At 45.4% G+C, this 21,785-nt stretch overlaps 1 protein-coding gene across 17 annotated transcripts in view; it reads right to left on the bottom strand.

Annotated features, from left to right (window-relative positions):
- The window catches only part of RBFOX1 (RNA binding fox-1 homolog 1), a 1,465,188-nt gene extending 1,454,122 nt beyond the window's left edge, over positions 1–11,066 (bottom strand). For 7 of the 17 annotated variants that reach the window (XM_083414137.1, XM_083414127.1, XM_083414134.1 and 4 more), the window contains exon 1: positions 10,659–11,064. In XM_083414137.1, coding sequence (XP_083270263.1) covers positions 10,659–10,910 — 252 coding nt within the window. In that variant the 5' untranslated portion in view covers positions 10,911–11,064. Of the gene's footprint in view, positions 1–10,658 lie in introns of all 17 variants that reach the window. The other 10 variants (XM_083414163.1, XM_083414148.1, XM_083414160.1 and 7 more) reach the window with 3 other exon arrangements.
- Between the last annotated feature and the right edge of the window lie 10,719 nt (positions 11,067–21,785).

A 21,785-nucleotide genomic window follows, 5' to 3' on the forward strand; every position in this document is an offset into this window, starting at 1 on the left:
AATACTGGCTTATTTATTTTACAGTACAGTGCATTGATTATTGCTTTCATTTTATGAATCAATGGTCTCATTAGGTAGCAAAATTCATGTTAAATTGCTGTTTTAGGGGTTGTTTTTAAAAGTCTGGAACAGATTAATCCATTTTGCATTGCTTTCTATGGGAAAGTGTGCCTTGGTTTAGGAACGCTTTGGTTTTGGAACCAACTTCCGGAACAGATTAAGTTTGAGAACCAAGGTAACACTGTACAGGGCTGCAGTGAGAATGAGCATCCCCCAGTTTGGGCGTAGGAGTTTCATGAGCAGAGTTCTGCAGGTGCAAGATTCCTTCATGCAATCTGGGTGATTCCTCACTTAGGGATAGAAAAATCTGTCCATGTCAGTTTTCTAAGTTTCTCATTTTTTCAAATCTTATATTCATTTCCATACATTTCCACATCTGTTGGTGACTTTTATTTTTAAAAACTCTCATGAAGATTCATCAGCAGTTTAGTGCAAATTTCTCCTTATATAGACATGTTTGTATGCAATTTTGCCTACAATTTCCAAGCAATTTTCAAATCGCATGTTCTTTTCACTAATATAAATGCACACATGCATTTCTGGCTGGAGAACTGCATCACAAAATTCAGAGAAGAGCAATTTGCATAAGACTGCTGCATTTCAGTTTGCCTCTTCGTTGCTGAAGAGGCTTTGAGCCTAGACTTTTGCTCCTCTCATCTCTCACATAAGGACCAATTTCAGGTAGACTATTGTCCAAAGTTTTACATCTGATGTGCAGCCTTCTCTGAATGGAACTCAGTTGGTGCAAGGAAGATGCTAATAGTTTTGATCATTTTGAACTTCTTTGTGTTTCTGTGAAAAATGACGGAACCCAATCCAAGTGACCAGCTAATGTCTTGCTCAGCACTTCCTAACAATGCTATAATTGCAACCTCTCAGCCAGAGTTTCATATTCATCCCACCAGCAGAAGAGGAAGCAGCAGGGGGAGGCAAAAGGACACCCCTGGAATTGTCTCTGAATACATTCACAACTTGCACACACACACAAGAATTCCATTCCATTTCCTCCAAACCATTTGCAAAAAGAAAGACTCTGCAGTGAGGCAGAAACCCATTTGCAGCCATCTGCATAATGTTTGCAGCTTTTGTCTAGCTCAACGGCTCATCTTTGGGAAAATGGTTATTGAAGATTGTAATTTTCATAAACGTTTGGAAATTGATACAAAGGAAACTGGCCATAAAAACTTTGTGAGTGGGGTGGGAGCGGGATGTCTCTAAGTCGTTGGCTGCTAAATGGCACAGAAGAACATAAGATGTCATGCTGAGCAGTCTGCAGCTGGCAGAGGGTAGTCTTCTTCTACCTGCACAAATCTAATGTGAGGATTCAGGCTCAGAACTTGGACTTGGGCACAGCCCAGGATGTAACCGCTGGGCCTTCCCATCACACACAAGGCAGAGTAATATAGGAAGCTGCCCTAAGAATGGAAGACAAGCCTGCTGAATCAAGCCAGTAGCCCAATTAACCCAGCATCCTGTTCTCACAGGAACTAAGCAGTTGCCAATTGGAAACCCACAAGTAGCACCTGAGTGCAACAGCACTCTGGCCACCTGCAGTTTCCAGCAACTGAATCTGGCCCATCTAGTGCAGTATTGTCTAGCAGCTTTCCAGGATTTGGGACAGGGGTCTTGCCCTGCCCTGAGATGCTGGAAATTGCACTTGGGGTTTTCTGCATGCAAAGCATGTGTTCTGACACTGAACTCTAGCCCTTCATCAAACCATTGTAAAAAAAACCAAATATGGCTTCTGGTTTGTTTGTATTTTATTTAAAAAAAGGTTTGCTGCTATCCCAGGTGCTGAAATGTCCTCAGCAAAAGCGTAATATTCCTGGCACTAAAATGTAGCAAACAAAACAAAACAAAATCAGCCTTTCCACATTCATCCCAGGCCAAGGCTTCCAACTGACCCACCCTGCTGTCGTGCCTTAAATGGCAGCTTGATGCAGATAAATGAGTAGGAGTAAGTGTTTGTAGTGCAATTATGGCCACAATCCTTAAGCAAAGAAGCACATTCAGTTTCTGGGAAAGCTACAGGCACTGGGGCCAATTTAAACATTTCAGGCATGGGTCTCTCTCAGACCTATCTCAACATGCTGCAGATTAAAACTGGGAGTTCTGCATGCAAAGCTGGTGTTTGTTCACTGCTCTATGGATGCTCCTGACGAACGTAGGAAACTGCCATACCAACTCAGGCCATTGGTCCATCAAGCTTAATATTGTCTACTTAACTAGCAGCAAGCTCTCAGCCCTGCCTGGAGATGCTGGGGACTGAACCTGGGCTTTCTGTGCACAAAAGCAGATGTTCTGCGATTGATCTACAACCCTTCCCTAGGGAAAGCTGGTGTCTTTCTGACCATGGGCTGACAGCCTGCAGTCAAGATAACCAAGGGCTGTGGAAGGAGGTGGAGTAGAGTAACTAAGCCACTGGTTACTAGGGATGGAGGGGGAAGAGACTTGATAAAAGTCCATATTTGGGACAGGACCTCTACACCCACCGGGGCAGTGAGATATGTCTCACCACTCGCCTAGCTCTTTCTCACTTTGAGCCCCTAGGCTGGCCACTTCATTTCAGCCAGGGTAAGAACCTTGGAGAAGAAATAGATCACTTGTATCCTCCCATGGCAGGGACACGGGTGGTGCTGTGGGTTAAACCACAGAGCCTAGGACTTGCTGATCAGAAGGTCAGTGGTTTGAATCCCCACGACGGGGTGAGCTCCCATTGCTCGGTCCCTGCTCCTGCCAACCTAGCAGTTTGAAAGCACGGCAAAGTGCAAGTAGATAAATAGGTACTGCTCTGGCGGGAAGGTAAATGGCATTTCCGTGTGCTACTCTGGTTCACCCAAAGCAGCTTAGTCATGCTGGCCACATGACCTGGAAGCTGTACGCCGGCTCCCTCGGCCAATAAAGCAAGATGAGCGCCGCAACCCCAGAGTCACGACTGGACCTAATAGTCAGGGGTCCCTTTACTTTACTATCCTCCCATGGCAGCCTGCTGCATTTCCATGCTGGGCAATGACAGAGAGAAATGAGGAGGGAGGGTGTTCCTGCCCACCTGCAAAGTTGACCCGCACTGGTGGTGAGATCTGTCCCAGCCCTGCTTTGCATTAGCTCAGCACCATCTGGAGCACAGCACCCTCCCCTTTCAAGGGGGCAGGGAGGCTGGAGTAAACTCTTTTGAAATTACTTAAATAAAGAAGGAAGGAAGTAAAATAGACATGGTGCCTGCTTTGCAACTGCACTGCATCTTTAAAAGAAGTGACACTGCAAGAAATGTAAAATAAAACAGCAAGAATGATGAAGCTGTGGAGCAGCGTCCCTGGGGAAGTGGAGAAAGCCCCATTCCTTGATATTTTTAACACTTAGCTCCCAAAGAGGAGAAAATGTACTAGCTACAAACAAGCCAGAATTGGCAGGAAATCAATTGGCCCCACTTGCCGGGTCCTTCTCATCACAACTTTCTTAAAAACACAACCCAGAAAGTAGCCAAGTGTTGCTCAGCTTCCTAAACCTGAAATGAATTTCTTGTCCAAAAGAAACACACACAAAAACCCCAACCCTTGATACTGTATATATTCATTTATTTTCCAGTTAAACATCAGCCTTGGCTCCTGTCAAGTTGCGTAAGGGAGAGCAAAGATGCAAAAGATGAAAGCGTCTTGCCATCAGCAGCAGAAGCAGAGTTCCCTAACGCAGGGAAAGGCTGGAGAATCTGCCCTGTACCAGCTAGACTGGCAAAGAAAAAGTGATTTATATGTGTTGTATATGCGATATAACATTGTGCCACCAGAGGGCGATGTGGAGTCCCGTTTTTCTCTACCTGTTTTCTCTGTTCAAATTTACAATGCTTTAAAAAGAAACGCTACTTTGATATGTCTAGATCCAGCCTAGAATTGCTAGATCCACCAGACAGAGCTGGTGCAATGCAAAAGACATACACTTAGAATTCATGGGCCTCCAAAGATCTATCCTCTCCTGCCATGCATATCAGAGATTGCAGAAATGAGACACTACTCAAGCTTTTGCCAAGCTTATACTGAACTCCACCCCTAGCTGAATGTGAAGCTGATGCGCTCATGCCTCTTTGTGGGTTTGCCATTGGGGCATCTGATCTGCCACTTTGAGAACAGGCTGTTGGACTGGATGAGCCATTGGCAATGGGGGCTGTCCAAGGAGTAAGTCTTTTGAAGCTGAAGAGCCTGGCAAAGCCATGTCATTTAATCCAGAAAGACCTAGTAAAGGAGGTAGACACTCCTAGTCTGGGTTGTTCTCTGAGCTTAGGGCAGGGGGTGTTCCAACAGGACATACATCCCTGTTAGTGGAACAGGAGAAACCTGGCTACAGTTTAAGCCTTGTTGTTATTTTATTTCATAAAACTTATAAATGACTTGAGTGTGTGTGTGTGTGTGTGAGAGAGAGAGAGAGAGAGAGAGAGAGAAAGAGAGAGAGAGAGAGAGAGAGAGAGAGAGAGAGACTACCTCAAAGCAGTTTACAAAAAGAACCAAACAATAAAATTGTTAAAAACAACTGTCTAAAATATTCAGAAATAATTAACATCAACAATAACCTAAAAACTGGAATAAAACACATGACATGTCTGGATAGGCTGACTTAAAAAAATGGTTTTTAGCAGGTGCCAAAAATAATACAAGGGACGCGGGTGGCGCTGTGGGTTAAACCACAGAGCCTAGGACTTGCCGATCAGAAGGTTGGCAGTTCGAATCCCCACAACGGGGTGAGCTCCCGTTGCTCGGTCCCTGCTCCTGCCAACTCCCTGCTCCAGCAGGAAGGTAAACGGCGTTTCTGTGCACTGCTCTGGTTCTCCAGAAGCGGCTTAGTCATGCTGGCCACATGACCCGGAAGCTGTATGCCGGCTCCCTCAGCCAATAAAGTGAGATGAGCGCCACAACCCCAGAGTCGGTCACGACTGGACCTAATGGTCAGGGGTCCCTTTACCTTTAAAAATAATACAGTGATGGAACTTGCCTGGTGCCAATAGGCAGAGCGTTGCAAAGTGTGAGTGCTACCACACTAAGATATTGATTTCTTACTAGTATTATATGGCACCTATAGCAGTGCCAGTTCTGCAGATCAAAGGGATCAAGTGATTAAGAACCTGCCAAGCAAAACACCCAAATATTTGGCTGGACCCAGCTCTGCCACTCTTGCAGCAGCCATGAACGGGTGGCTCTCTAGTAGAAATCCACAAGAATCCTGTTCTATCCCTCTCAGGTTTCACTCCTGTGAATTCAGTATATTACTGAGGTCAGGAGGCCTGAAATCATCTCTCACATCCTGATCCAATCTCCCCCACCCTGAGTTCATGTTCCGTGGGTACGGAAAGACTGGAAGAATTGCGGCAGTGGCTGGTGCACCCTGGGACTGATGGGGTGGAAGGCCAATAGGGGGTGGAGCCATAGCCAGTGGTAGGCAAAGCAACAGCCAATGAATGAGCGGAGGAGGAATTGCTGCACTGGTGGCTGGTGCACATTGGGACTGGTGGGGCGCAAGGTAGGGAGGCTAACAGTAGGTGGCAGAAGAGTCAATGAAAGAAAAACCCAGGTCACTCTAGCTTTGTCCCCAATCCTTCTCCTCCTCTGTTGAGTTCTACAAGGGCAAAACTGAAACTAAGGAGGAGGAGGAGGAAGCTGACAGCCAAGGCCACCCCATGGACTGATTGGAAGAATTCAGGCAAGTGTGGCTTATCTGAGGGCAGACCAAGGTTGATGGAGTTGCATGGAAGGAGAACAGGATTCATGCTATGGCTCTGTTATGCCCCATGGGGATTGCACCTCATGCGCCCTTTTTCAAGTACAATCAATGGGAAGTTTTGCACTCTGGTTTGCAAAGTCGTAAGAGCATGGGGTGCTCCTTTGCTTCTACCCCCCAAGAAGAGCTGCTGCTGCAGAATCCACAAACAAGCAAACATTTGTAAAAAGAACAGTTATAAAATGTGGGATTTCTTGTACAACAGCCCAATAAAGGCTTTTTTTAAAAAAAAAATGCACTTCTTTAATAGAAATCATTACGGACTATTAGGAAATCTTTCTACAGTGCACCCATTGATTTCCTGGACTTCTAATGCTATTAGGTTTGTTCAAAAGATTCTCCTTTTTAAAAAGAGAGAAACAGAGAGAGCAAAGCCATTGAACTGATGCTCATTCAAAATTTCTCAGGGGACATGGCATATTCCCCCTTCCTGCCGCCTGACAAACAAATGCAGAGAGAAATCACAGTCACCTGAATTTTCTGGACATCGAGGACTAGATTCAGGGGCAGTGACTGAAGCTGAATTTGGATGAGATGGAAGGATGGCCACAACTCAGTGGGGCAGCATGTGATTTGCATGCAGAAGGCCCCATGTTTACTTCCCAGCATCTCCATGTAGGGCTGGGAAAGACTCCTGATCTAAAACCCTGGAGAGAAACTGCCAGTCAGTGTAGACTATACTGAGCTAGATGGATCATTGCTCTGATGTAGTATAAAGCAACTTCCTGTGGTTCTGCCTTCAGTAAAAAGCAGCAACAGTGCCAACAGCCTGCATCATTGGGAATCTGCCAGTGCCCCAGCAGTGTTGCCAAACAACAAGAACCCCCTGGACCTGCTCCTTCTCTGCACAGTCTCTCACTCTGGCCCAGACAGTGGTAAGGAGTAGCTGGCAAGAATGCTAGTGAAAATGTAGACACACTGTGTACAGGGATGGTGCCTTGCCCAAATGCCCTCCAAAACCTGGAACTGGCATTGCAAGGATTAGGTAATGAGAGGCAGACTTATGCCATTGTCTGTCTGTACAGTCATACCTCATGTTACATTTACTTCATGCTACGTTTTTTCAGGTTGCGTCCCGCGGCAACCCGGAAGTACCGGAAAGGGTTACTTCTGGGTTTCACTGCTCGCGCATGCGGAGAAGTGCCAAATCACACAGCTCACCTGCACAGATACAGCGCTTCAGGTTGCGGGCTTTTCATGTTGCGAACAGGCCTCCGGAACAGATCCCGTTCAAAACCAGAGGTACCACTGTCTCTCCAAACATTCCTTGTTGACTACCTCACCCCCATTATTACTCTCCTTTGTTGGAGGTTTCTAAGCAGAGGTTGGATGGCCATCTGTCATGGATGCTTTAGCTGAGATTCCTGCATTGCAGGGGGTTGGACTAGATGAGCCCTGGGGACCCCTCCAGCTCTATGATTCTAAGTTCACACCACAGACACTCAGATATCCTCAAACCTGATGCCCTCCAGATGTTTTGGGGTACAGCTCCTACCATCCTAGACCCTGACGGTGATGGGAGTTGTAGCCTAAGATATCTGGTGGCTTCTATGTGGTTTTGGACTACAACTCCCAGCATCCTAGACCAGGAGCCTGATGGGAGTTATAGTCCGAAACACCTGGAGGAATCGATGTCTGGGAAGGCTGCTTTTAACAATACAGGTGTTTCCCCCACTTACATGGGTTCGACTCAAGTATGCAGCAGAAAAATAATTAAATAAATCTATTTAAACTGCAAAAAGGTACAAAAGCGGCCCAAAAAAGAGCAGGGGGAAACTGCAAAAACGGAGCAAAAAGAACAGCAAAATGGCTAACAATCCCAGCACTTTGGGGTATCTGTCTACCTCTGAATCCTAGCCAGGCACTTCGGAGTACCGGTCTACCTTGCTTGTTGTTGTTCCCACATTGTACTTCAGTGATGAGGAAGACTGAGAGCTACCATTGCCACCATTCGTGCAAATCTAGTAAGTGCTGCTGTTTTTTTCAAGGGTTTCCAGAGGTTTAGAGGGTGTTTACAGGCTTTTTATATTATGTTCTCCACTATACATGATTTCACGCGGTACCCGGGAATGTAACCTCCACATAAGTAGGGAGCCACTTACGCACACACAGAGGGGTTCTTGGTGGCTTACTTTCCCCAACTCTTAATAACAAATGTACCTTCCCACAGTAGTCCAAGACTAAGCACCCTTTAGAAGTTTGAGCTTTAGTCAGGAAATGAGGGGATCATTTAATTTAATTATTCTTCTAATTGTTGCTCTGCCTCAAGCCTTTGGGAATATTAGATAGATAATGTTCCAGTCGCAAGACTGAGAATAGATTTCTTCTTGTGAAGCATTGTGGGAGATTGACTGGAATTCCCTTACTATTTAAGTGCAGCTTCACTTCAAAACCTCTCTTTTTAAGCAATAAAAAATGAACAAAGAGGGAAACTCACCTGTCCATTTGTGGAACACTATCGTTTATACATCTCCACATCAGATCAGAAGGAGCCAGCAACCTGCCAGATGTTGTTGGATTCCAGCTCCCATCAACTACAGCCACCATGGCCAATGTCAAGGGATGTTGGGAGTTGTAGTCCAACAACATCTGGAGAAACACCAGTCCGATAGCCCTGGTCTATAAGGAGGATCTGGAATGCTGCTATAACCTAAAAGCTGGAAGCTTAGACAATGGATCAGAAAGGCACCAATTCGAATTTCACCTATGCCAGAGAGTCAGTCAACTGTCTTGGGCAAGCCAAGTCCCTCAGTCTCACCTCTTTCTTCCCCACCTGCAATTTGGAGCCGATATTAACAGATCTGCACTTTATGAAAAAAACCAAATACATGTTGTTGCTTTGATGGGAACTGATGCTACTTCAATAACATAAAAGCCCTGCTGGATCAGACCAAAGGCCCATCTGTAGTCCACCATTCTGTTCTTACAGTGACCCAACCAGATGCTCAGGTGGGAAGCATTCTCTCCCCACCTGTCATTCCCAGAAACTGATATGCAGAGGCATGCTACCTCCAGCAGCAGAGACAGAACACAGCCATCATGCCCAGTAGCATTCTTCCACTCACCAGCAACTAATATTCAGAAGTACACTGCCTCCAACAATGGAGGTAGAACATTTAGCCATCCTGGCTAGCAAAGACTGATAGTCTTATCCTCCATCAATTTGTCTAACTCCTCTTTTAAAGGCATCCAAGTCAGTGGTCATAATAACGTCTTCTGGGAGGAAATTCCCAAGTTTAACTATGTACTTTCCTTTGGTCTGCCCTGAATCTTCCCCACAGGACAGATTTAAAGATGCCTTGCCTGTCTGCTCAACTTTGATATAAACATATCTTAGAAAACCACCACAATTTCCTGGTACCTCCTCCTTAAACAGAAGCATGACCCTGTCAAAAGTTACCCCTGAAGTGACAGCTCAGGAAAATGGAAGGGTGTGGAAAAACATGCAGTTTACAGACTGGAGCAAGAAATATTCTTTAGCCATTGCCTCAGATCTGTTCAATGTTTTGCCTGGTTTAGTAACTTCCCAATCCCACTCAATTACACCTTCATTTAAGAGGTTCAGTCAACTTGACTTTCATTCTCCAGCAGCTACTAACAAGATCTGTTCAATTACAGTTTGACAGCACAGCATCCAATACAGACAGAGTTCTCCCATGAATTTGAACAGTACACAAACACCAAATGCAAGGCAGCATAGAGGGATAAGAAGAGAAATGTCATGCCTGCTCCTTGCTGTTGTACACCAACGATGATGTGTTAAATACTAATTGTGTGCTGTCAGGCAGGCAAAAAACAGCTGCATTCAGAGAAATAATCCTGCCAGCGGGATGAATCAAGCAAAAAAAACACTCTCTGCCTTTCAAATTAGCAAGGTCTGTAAATCCTTCCAAAAGCATGTATCAGTCATTGATTTCTTATCTGGCAAGGAAGCAGATCTCAATTCAAGAAAGGCACCCAGGATTGGGGGCGGGTGGGCAGGAGAGAGATTGGGGAGATAAACCATGCTTTTCAAAATGAGACACCACCACAAACTTCCCATCCTGCCAATGAGCTCACTTAGGAAACTCTGCTTTCCCCATTTGGGGGAATAGCTGAGCTAAGACCTACACAGGTGCAGAAAGTAACAGGCAGGAGCAAGCATCTCACCTGTCTGTGTTTCAAAGAAATAGTCAAGTGCTACCCATCTGTTTTCATTTTCTTTATTTAACAAAACAAAACAGGCTTTTGAGCTACATTCCCAGCACCTGCCATCAAGCACAGACGCTGAACACATACCAACACAGTTTATGTTGAGAAACTCAGATGATGGTGAGACTTAAAAACAAATAAATAGAAAGACTGATTCTCCTACCAAATGTGATTTTTCTTTTGGAAAAGTCACAACCCCCGTCCCTTAAAAACATGCCCCACTACCCACCAAACTCTTCTGCCAGATTCGAGGTGCTCTGACTGCTCTTTCGAAGTCTAGGAAGAAGCGAAGGGCCTAGACTGATGGACTATTACAGCAGCCCCCTGCCCACTCAGGACTTTCCTCCCTTGTCCCACCGAGAGTGAAAGGAAGCAGACTGGGAAACTCGTCTCTTGGAAGCGAGTGTCTCTCGCAAAACACTCACCAGGAGGTCAGTGTCACACCTTGCAAACTCAGAGTGAAAGAGCAAGGAAACAGCAATGGTTCAACAGATACATTTGGCTGTTCTTGACGAGGCGGGACAGCATCATTAGTGCAAAACCTGATCAACTTCACAAAAGCAAGTCATCTGTGTGTCTCCCAAAAGTCATCCTTTAAGCCTCACCCCCAAACATACACCACCAGTTAAGATGTCTTTACTCACAGTTTGGCCTTCTCCCTCTGTCTGGGTCCCAGACTCTTCTCTGCCCAAGGAAGCCATTCCATTCCTTGCCTCCTCCTCCTCCTCCTCTTCTTCTCCACCTTCTCTTCCTTTCATTCCAGTGCTTCCTCCATCGTTCCCCAGCTTCAATCTCTTCCCCTCGGGTTGTGGATCCTCCACTTCCTCTCGCCTCATCTTGCCATCTCTGACTCTCTGTTTCACTGCCTCCTCCAAGCTGCTAGCAGGATTGGACATTTTAGAAAAAGAACAAGGAAGGTTGTGCACTTTACTCTATTTTTTTCAGTATTATTTTGGCCTAGCGAAGCTGCCTCTTTGGGGGAAGATTTGGGGCTTCTGAGAGCTGCCAGCCTTGCTCTCTCCGATATGCACAGGCTTCTTTTAAAAATTTAGCTGGTGTTTCAGTGCCTTTGCAAAGCTTGTCACTTCCATTTCTTTAGCTCCCTCTGCTGCTGGCTAGAGTGATTCCTTCGGCAGCGGTGTCTGCACAAGGCAGGGCACAAACTTTAATATCTCTCTCCCAAACACACATGCAATAACCTTTCAGATATTGATCATTTCCCCCAACAATGATTACCTTGACTAAATCCTCAGTTTCAGTGTTTATACATTTCTGGTTCTATCAAAATAGGGTTCTGTTTGTTTTTATAATGGAAAAAAAAATCCTTATCAAATCGGGCAGTTTAGATCCCATTAAAGGTAAAGAGACCCCTGAGCATTAGGTCCAGTCATGGCCAACTCTGGGGCTGCGGCACTCATCTCACTTTATTGGCCGAGGAAGCCGGCGTACAGCTTCCGGGTCATGTGGCCAGCATGACTAAGCCGCTTCTGGCGAACCAGAGCAGTGCTCAGAAACGCCGTTTACCTTCCCGCTGGAGCGGTACCTATTTATCTACTTGCACTTTGACATGCTTTCAAACTGCTAGGTTGGCAGGAGCAGGAACCGAACAACAGGAGCTCACCCCATTGTGGGGATTCAAACCGCCCACCTTCTGATCAGCAAGTCCTAGGCTCTGTGGTTTAACCCACAGCGCTTGATCACCTAACTATGCCAGAACTCAAGCATTGGAATTTTTTGTACACCCAAGTACTGTGGGATTTAGTGAATTGTCTGGCTGCCTGTGGAGCTAGGGAAATGTTCACTTTAAGAAAGTGCATATTTCTAGTCCTTATTGTGAGGCAACTGTTTCCTTCCCCATTACCCACCAGAGGCAGAAAGGCTCATTGGGGAGGAGGTTTCTCAAGGTGAGTCAGGCATCCTTGGTTCATTTGAAAAGCCCAAGACTGCACTGCTCTCTTTTTTAAAGGAACTAATTCATGACTGAATGAGAGAGGTTTCTGAAGTCTCCCCCTGAAGATCCTGAATCTTCCAAAATTCAGCTTTATTGGGTTGTCCATGAGTCCCTGTCTTATGAGATACCTTGTCTATTATTCTCCTTTGGAAAGCCCATTCATGCGATCTTTCTCTGGGAAACGGCTTGCCAGCATCTACAGCTAGATGGGTAGTAGTAGCAGTTGGTGATAATGGCAATGAGGAAAGAAGCCAGCCTCTCCCAACCTGGTGGCTAGCAGTTGTCTTGTATTACACCCCATCACACCCTGACACCCAACACAACTGTGTTGATGGGAGTTGTACCTGAGGCTCTACAAACTGCAGCTCCCTTAATTCTTTTGGGGAAGCCAAGTGGCATCATAGTGCTTTAATTGTCTGGTGTGAATGTGGCCTCGGAAAACTTCAGCATCTGAACAAGGAGACCTCCCCAGTCTAACGAACCACTGTCCTGCACTGTCTCTTGGTAGATCATAATATCTAGTACTTTGAGTAGCACATTGGTCTTTCACCAGTGATGAGAATAGGACATAGCATAGCAGTGGTACACACTATGATGGCATTTGCAGAGAGAGAGAGAGAGAGAGAGAGAGAGAGAGAGAGAGAGAGCTTGTTCTGTTGTTACAGGCTTACATTGGCCCTTTGTAAGCTGGAATTTCACTGGTCCTGTCTTGGCAGAACTTCAGGGCAAATGTCCACGGACCCCCCCCCCCCTTAGAAGAATAAGCATGAGACCCCAGCATCTAAAGATATAGGGGAGAGACTATAAGATCTTTAAGCCAAAGTCAGCAATTGCCTAACTACACCACTGCAAGTGCTACAGTACCCCACCTCCTACAAAAAATGTACTGCTTTTGTAGTAAGAATTATTTGACACACCAATACAGAGAAATAACTGTGATTCCCAGCGTTGCCCGTGGTGAAAGGATGACTTTCAACCTACGTTGATACCTGGGAGTAAGATCTATTGAACTCAATGGCACTTTGTTTTCAATGGGCATGAGTAAGATTGCACTGGAAAACCAGGACATCTTCACTGTAGATATAGCCTGCAAAAGACATGCTTTTCCCGAGTCAGACCATTGGTCCATCCAGCTCAGTATTGTCTTCATTGACTGGCAACAACTCTCCAGTGTTTCGAAGCAGAGGTCTCTCCCAGCCATGCTTGGAGATGTTGGGGGTTGAACTTGGGACCTTCTGCCTGCAAAGCAGATGCTCCACCACTGAGCTATGGGTGGACTTTACTCAAGTCAGTGCCAATGTTATATATACAGCAGCAATGCGCTGTCTGGGGTGCTGAGATGTCCGCAGCAAAGGTATAATGTTACTGGTTCTAAAATACGGCTTTAAAAACAGTCAGCCTTTGCATCCTTGGACATCCATCCCAAGCTAAGGTGCCAACTGACTAACCTGCCCTGCTGTTGCACCTTTCATGGCAGCTTTCTGCAGGTAAATCAGATGGAGATTATTTTTGTGTGTGTGGCTGAATGATGACCCTTGTCCTAAAGCACAGAAGCACATTCAGCAGCTTAGAAAGGCGCAACCACCAGGGCCAATTGGAAAGTTGGCAACCCTAAACCCCAAAGAACCAACGAAGTCACAAGAGATGAGTTCTGCTGATTAATCTAATCTGCTGCTTTTACACCTGATTGTCCAAAGGGGGAATCGATTATCCAGATGAGTTCACAGAAATGAAAAATTCATTTCCAGGTTTTCATTTTACTTACATTACCTCCCGCACTTAAGCTCTACAATGCATGGTCCTAATTACTTCTTAAAAGCCAGTAAATATTTCATTAGCTCTTATTGGATTACTTTATGTTCCATGGTCTACAAGGGGAGAGATGCCAGCCATAGGGAATGGAAACCCAGGCAAATATGTGTAGGAAACCCCTCTATATTAATACTCATTTGTACTGCACTTATTAAGGTCTGCCTATATTACAGACTTCAAAATGGTTCAATGGTCATTCCTTCTCCCCTTGGGAGCCCTCGGAAATGCATCTCTTCTCTGGAGGGATCTAAGGACGTTCAACACAGAATTGTAGCTCTGTGAGGAAAAGGGGGGTGTCTCCTAAGCTTAAAAAAACTACAGTGGTAGTTTAAAGTAGTATAGTGATTTAAATGTATAGTGTGAATGTTTACTGAGTCTTGTTAGAATTGTGAAGAAGTATCATGAACCCTGTATCCAGCAGGGATCTGGACAGAGTTGGAGGCTGCTGGGGCACCGAATGAGGAGCTGGATCTGGGTCATGGCTCAGAGCTGACTGCAGAAGATAAGGAGACCACTCTGCCTGAGGCGGTTGGACAAGGACTCCTGGAGGGGCCTCCCAGACCACCGAAGCCTATAGGACCAAAGCCTGAACCCTCACAGACACCTTCCACTGAGCCTGAGGAACCAGATGCCTCCCACTACACATCACCAGTCCAAGAGAGCAGCAAGAGGGGGGCTCTGGAATTAAGGAGGTGTGGTCCGTCTTAAGACTGAGGGTTGACTCTTCAGAGAACTCTAAAGTTCTCTCAGAGGGGTGGAGCCTGGAGGAGGTTGTGGGGAGACAGAGGCATCAAAGATCTCAGTCTCCTCCCAACCATTGTTGGAGCAAATTGATCACTCAGCACTTTCTGTGGTCCAGTAATTTTCATTCAGCCTTGCTGCTTTCCCTGTGAGTTCTGCCATCAGGCCAAAACATGGTAAGAAGCAAGGCCCACTGGCACCTTCTTTCTCCTCTGTGTTTGATTTTTGGTCTGTTACTAGCAGGGAAAAGAAATGAGCAGTTCTTGCTGTGGATGACCAACAATTCATCATACCATGCAGGGTGAGAGCCTGGGTGAGTTGAAGAGGAGCAGCGAAGGGTGCAAAAGCCACCTTGTGAGAGTCCCTGGACAGACAGTGGAGCCTCCCTAGTGTGGAAGACCGAGGGGAGGAATAAATGGACTGCCCCAGGAAAAAGATAAGTTGGGAAATGTTGCCAAGACAATTTTGTTGTTCAGTCAGTTGTTTTCTTTATCCATGTTCTTGCTAATATTGAAAATTCTAATTGTTTTCCTCCTTGCAGCTTAGCTTTGTTTGCTTTGTGATGGATCTGTTGGGTGGTTCATTATTTACTGGCCCTGTTTTATGGATTTTGTACCTTTCTGTATATTTTACTTTTTCCTGTGTCTTTTTATTATTACTGAAGAGGGAACAGGGTTTAGTGAGCAGGAAAAGGCTGTGGCAGAGAGCAGTTCAGAATCAGAGGTGGAGGCGGAGGAAGGAGAGGAAAGGCAGAGATGAGGCAGGCTGTGACTGGCAGCTCCCCTCCCTCTTGGCCTCCCAGAACTCAAAGAGGTATGCAGAGGGCAGACCAAAAACAGGCAAGATGATGGAGACTCAAATTACTTGGGAAGGAACCAGGTGAGGAGACAACCTAGGGAGCTGTGGGAAGGCAGGGATCTTTGGTCCTGGCAACTGCCTCACAGGAACAAGATATACCAGGAAGAATTGCTGTGCTCACTAGGCCTGCCCTCCTGAGCTGTTTTGTTTCTTTGAATAAAAGGAGTTAAACTTCACTGGCACCGTGTGAGTTATTGCTGACCTGCTCCTGACACCCACAGTGAAACGAGCGCAAAGCAACTGGGCATCTCTTCCTCTTTCCCACAGTTATGTGTTGTAGAATGAAAAGTGTTATAAGGCATCGCTGCACCACACAGTGCTTCAGTTGTGAACAGTGGCCAATGAAGTTTGATGGAAATGGAGAAACTCAGAATGACATCACACCAGAAATGGAACACAAGAATACAAGGAGAGCCCTGCTCAGTTGCAAAGCATCAGCTTTGCATGCAAAAGGTACCAGCTTCAATCCCCCAGCACCTCCAAGTAGGACTGAGCTGAAATCCTGCCTTAGGCTACAGGACTTGACATTAGGACTGAAATCTACCACTAGAGATTGACAAATCTGAGTTTTGGTTTATCTCAGTTTTTCAAATAGCAAATATTACATTCAATTCATCCCATTTCTGCATCAGTTTTCATGTATGCATGTATGTATAAACACAGACATGTGTACTCATTTTTGCATACATTTCTCTAAATGAAGAAACTTTGGCAAGTAATTTCACTAATATGATGTCTATTTTGTATGTTGCGTTCACTACCATACACATTTTTTAGTATACTTTCCCTAAGGCATGCAGTTTTGTATGGGTTTTTTTAGAACTGCATTGCAAAATTCAGAGAAGTGAGAATTTTGAAGTACAGTTACATATCAGTTCACATTGGTTTGGGGAGTGCAAATTTGGGAAGTGTCCACTAAAAGGCAAACGGAACAATTTTCTCCCCCCAATCCACCACCCACCATGATCTGCTAAGTCCCTCTTCTGGCTCGCAAACAATTTCTCTGCAGCCAGAACCCTACAAATCCAGCCCAAACCAGTCAGTGGTTGCCTGTTTATTTCCTTCCCTTCGGTTTCACTTTCTTGGTCTGTTCTCCTAACCATATGCCTGCCGCATTCCTCTATCTTGCCATCTGCGTCTACCACCTCCAAATAATGTACTGGCTGTTCCAGATCTCCAGTTTCATTCATCATTAGATTTCATGCTAGGAACAAACTTCAAAGCTTGTGTCAGCAACAGCTGCTGTGCATTGAAATCAACTTATCTGTATTGCTAAGGAACTTGTCTGAAGGAAATCCTTGCCGAGCTCTTTCTTGGTCCACCTGCCACAGTTTCTGCAGCAAGGGGGGACAAAAGCCAGACCAAACAGGACCAGTTTCCAGTTTGGGAATCCTTTGAGGAGTCTTTACAGTGCACCTTCCTCTAGTGATTTTACATGGCTGGAATGTGTCCTTAAACTAGGGTGCTTCCTCCTGCTTGCCCAGACAGAGGATGGAGAGTGGGAGGTGTGGCCACAGCCACTTTGACCACACCCACCACTGGTATGCATCCTGCAGAAAGTTGCTCCCAAGAGAATATGGTCTTGGAGCTACAAAAGGTTCCCCATGCCTGCTTTACAAACAAGGCAAAGGTAAAAGGCTCATTTAAACGCCCTGCTCTTTCTTCTCCATTTCCTGCTTTTGGTTGTGTAATGGGTAAGCATTTATCAGTTAATGTCCGCACTGGTCAGTCTGCTTTTGCCAGGAAGCAGAGTTATAAGTCCTTAACTGCAACACTTTCTAGGGTTGCTAACATGCCGTGATTTGAACAGAACAGCCTAATGGTCTCTATTAAATGGAACACAACTGAAAGCATGTCTGCTTATTTTGGGCAGTAGGTAGAGCAACCACATGGAATTTCAGGATGGAGGGATGAAAGGGATGGGGAAGGAATTTCAAATCAACAGGGGTCAGGTTTTAGGAAGAAGCAGGTGCTTGTGCCCAATTTATTCATCAGCTCTAGTTTCAGAAGGCTGATCACCGAAGAATTGATGCTTTTGAATTATGGTGCTGGAGGAGACTCTTGAGGGTCCCATGGACTGCAAGAAGATCAAACCTATCCATTCTTAAGGAAATTAGCCCTGAGTGCTCACTGGAAGGACAGATCGTGAAGCTGAGGCTCCAATACTTTGGCCACCTCATGAGAAGAGAAGACTCCCTGGAAAAGACCCTGATGTTGGGGGAAATGGAGGGCACAAGGAGAAGGGGACAACAGAGGACGAGATGGTTGGATAGTGTTCTTGAAGCTACAAACATGAGTCTGACCGAACTGCGGGAGGCAGTGGAAGACAGGAGTGCCTGGCATGCTCTGGTCCATGGGGTCATGAAGAGTCGGACACGACTAAACGACTAAACAAGCAACAAAAGTCACTTAGGGATTGGACCGGGGGGGGGGGGCGGGCAGTTTGCACAGATATACTTTGGAAAGTACTTTGACTACAAAGACACCTCCCACCCCACCCCCAGGAGAAACTGCATCTTCTGCAGGACTAACATTTCAATTTAGATTGGGAGGAGTGGATTTAGGTTACCAATGACAGTTTACACCAGAAAGAGTATAGCTAGCACCTACATTTTGGAACTTTCTACCTCTTGATACTAGGCAGGTGCCTTCACCAAACTTCTCAGTGCCTGCTGAAAAACTATGTTTCAGCAGGCCTGCCCACACATGTACATTTGATGTGTATTTTAGTATGTGCATTATAATGCATTTTAAATAAAACTGCTGCTTTCATTCCAAAAAGGGCTAACTTGTTTTTTAAAATCTGATTATATTGGTAATTTTAATGTGTATTTTATGTTATGTAAACCCCTTAGAGATTTTGAAGATTTTGTGGCATATGAATCCTATTAAATAAAAACAGGATTTTTAAAAAAGCTAAACAGGCAAAGTGAAGCTATGTATGCACGCATTCAAGGCAGCAAACTGAATATTCAGCACATTTGTTCAAGACAATGAATAATCAAGAACACTGAGCAAGCTTTAGCATTTCACAGAACTTTTCCTTGGGCTTTGATGTCAGAAAACAAGCACAAGGATGAGAGGGAAGAACTTGCTCAATCTGTAGTCTGTTACAGTCTTCAGATAATAATCCAGGAAGCTCTGCAAAACAAGCAAAGCAATCTTAACTTTGTCCACTCAAAAGTCAGTCCTATTGAGTTCAACTAGGCTTTCTTCCAGATATGCAGTGTAGGACTGCTGCCTAATTAGATTAGATGCTGGCAAGTTGTCCCAAGGCATGCTGGGAGAAAAAAAGTAATAGTTCAAGCCAGTGATGTGCCAGAACCAAAGGTGAGTAGTACCTCCATACTCACACAAACCTTTTTTTCTTACACCCCTTTTCTCTCCTCCTTTTCCCATTTAACTTCTCCTTACCATTCACCTGAAATTGGGATGAGGGCCTGGGTGGTGGGTGTCAGTTGCCCACCTATGCTGAAAGATTTTGCTATATCTGCAATTCATTGCTGCATAGGTTGAATCAGAGTTACTTCTTAAGAGAAACGAATTTGCACCATCAGTTTGTGAATGAAAAATGTCTGGCAGGGTTTTAACTGCAGTTTATCCCCTTCCACCCAAAGGATGTGAACTCCAGAGGGTTGTCATGTTCCCTCAGACAGACCTGACAAGTCTGCAGGATGGAATATGAGCTAATAGAGCCAGATCTGAATGGGACTTGCCGGATGGGGAATTTGCATCCATCTGATTTCCCAAAGCGCCATGCAGGGTTAAGGATGAGGGGAATTGAAGCAAAGCTCCTTCGGAAAAAAAAGCATATGGCTTTCAAGTGGAAATGGGGGCCTTTTGGATTGCTATTTTGAGAAAGCTGTTCTCTGGAAGTGCTCCCAAAATGTCACACTTTCTCATCGTCTAACAGAAGGAGCCAGCTGTACCCATAAACACAGCATCCTCGAGGCAGCAGGGAGGATCAATGATGTCAGGCAGGGAGCCGGCCTGTGCACTGCCTACTTCACAGGGTTGTTGTGAGGATACAAGGAGAGGAGAGGAGGGGGAGAGAACCACATATGAAAAAGGTGGTCAGCCTGCAGCCCTGTGGCACAGCGGCCAAAACCTTCTGCAAGTGGACCATCCAAACTGCTGGGGAAAGAGAACTATCCTTCCCCTGCCAGCCTCCTGAATGAAGAGGAGGAGGAGGATGGAGAGAGGGAGGAAATACAAGGTTCAGCATGGGAAAACTGAAATACTTTATTGTCACTTGTACAACTTGTATATAGTGAGATTACATGAGCACCCCCAACTCAGCTCTCTTAGCCTTAATTCCCCTCGTTTACTCACACACACACACACACACACACACCACAAACCCGAAAGTCAGTTGCCCTGCTGTTATCTTTGCATTCAGCAGCCTAACAGCCCACAGATAGAAGCTGCTCTTTACCCTGTTGGTGCGACTAATCATGCTTCTATATCTTCTGCCTGAGGTCCCACCTCAGGTGCCCACCTCTGGGCATGAGTGTCTTGGTAGTACAGAAAGCACTTAGGGAGAGTGAAAAGCAGCTCTAGTAAGGGGTGTGGCCTGGGCAAAGTCTTGAGAGCCAAACAGGGAGGCCTGGAGGGCCACAGTTGACCCTGGGACTGAGGCTCGCCAGCCCTGTATTAAAACATCTATTTACTATCAGCTGCCTTCTGAACTCATCCTCTGACTCACCGCCCTCCTTGGCAGTGTTTTGCTCCATAAAAATAAGCACTCCCTCGCTTAGCTTGAAATCCCCTTGGCCTGCTGAAGTGTGAACTTGAATGCTTGAGTGGTCCAATTGCTCCATCCCCATGATGCACATGATCATCCCGCATCTACCCAAAATACCGACAACTTCCCACTTCTTGATGGTGTGGTTTGTCACATTCCTGCTCTCTACCATTGGGACCGCTGACAGATGGCTCCTTCCCATGTGGGTGTTTGCATCCCTATTTTAAAACTCTCTAGCAGGGGCAAGGCAGAGTGAGCCTGTATCTGCTGACTTGCCCATGGCACTGCACCCAGAGCAGAAGGAGGGGGTACCAATGTGGGGCAGTGGCTAGTGTGTTGGCCTTAGAACTGGGACATAAAACTCAATGGGTGAAATTGTGCCAAGGTTGGGGAAAATTTTGTCCCCTGAAGGTTTCATTCCCTCCGCTGTGATCTGTCAGGGCTGCATGCTGACAGTGAGCAGAGCTAAAGCCAAAATGTGGACAGCCTGCCACCATTTGTCTGTGTCTCTGTCTGTCTGTCTGTCTGTCTCTCTCTCTCTCTCACACGCACACACTTACACTTTGACACTCCTCCATCCCGCTTTCGATTTCTATTTTTGACACTGCTTAGTCTCTCTGCTTACAAAGAAGTTCCACCCTCCTTCCATTGTAGTATCCATTTCAGCTTCCCACCTCCCAGAAAAGCCCTTTCTTTTCTTTAAGCCTTCCACTTATCTGCATAAAATTAGGCTGGGGGTCACCAGAGGTTCTTCAGCCCATGAACACACACACACAAGCAAAGGATTATGCACCAGTTCTGGCTGGATCCTGAACTGAGCCCATTGGGGTTGGCACAGGATTTGACCAGAGCAGGTTGCAGCAGTTTCAGATTACCCTGAGTGATCTGGGGCTGTCAGGGTAGGGGGTGGTTTGATAAGAAGAGGGGGAGGCACATGCATCTTCGTTTCCCTCCTAACTGCATGTTTATTTATCAGGGACAAATATCAGAGAATTAGAACTGTCCCTAGTAGATTCTGACTGTTGAAGTGTTTGATCAGCAGTCTTGCAGTGTTCCTGTTTAAAACTCAAGCCTGCTGTGAAAAAGACTCATTTCAAAGTTTCCTCAATCCTGGAGGGAAAAGAATTAGAAATTGGTTCCAGGACTTGCAAGTCCTACACCAATCCTGGAGGCAAAAATGCTTGAGATAAACAATCTCTACAAAATTTGCATGCAATTCGAATATAATCCATGACTCCCAAGACTAGTAAATGAATTGGGATTTAGGTAGCTACCAGTGTGCGTGCTTCCTGCATGTCCCAGCACGGTGCTTGGCTCAAAATAGTTACCTAGTTGTGCTTTTAAAATGCATACTTAGAAACATTTTTTATTAGAAAATACGCATTTAGGAATGGAAGAGATAAATAAGTTTTAAAATTCATATTTCCGTACAGCCATCTTTGTAATAAACTGCAGATGATTTCAGGATAGACATTTCAGTTTCTCATTCTCCTAATCATGAGCTTACTGCACTTCCAGTCATCAGCTTTGAGATTTTTAAATTTTGAAAGCCCACATAAAAATCACCAGCATTTGTGTGCATGTCTAATATATATATATAGCAAAGAATATCATGCATTGTTATGCACCATTTTCATTAATATTTGCCTTTATATACACTCTTTC

This window comes from Podarcis tiliguerta, assembly GCF_965153285.1.
Source record: "Podarcis tiliguerta genome assembly, chromosome: 14".
Taxonomy (NCBI): domain Eukaryota; kingdom Metazoa; phylum Chordata; class Lepidosauria; order Squamata; family Lacertidae; genus Podarcis; species Podarcis tiliguerta.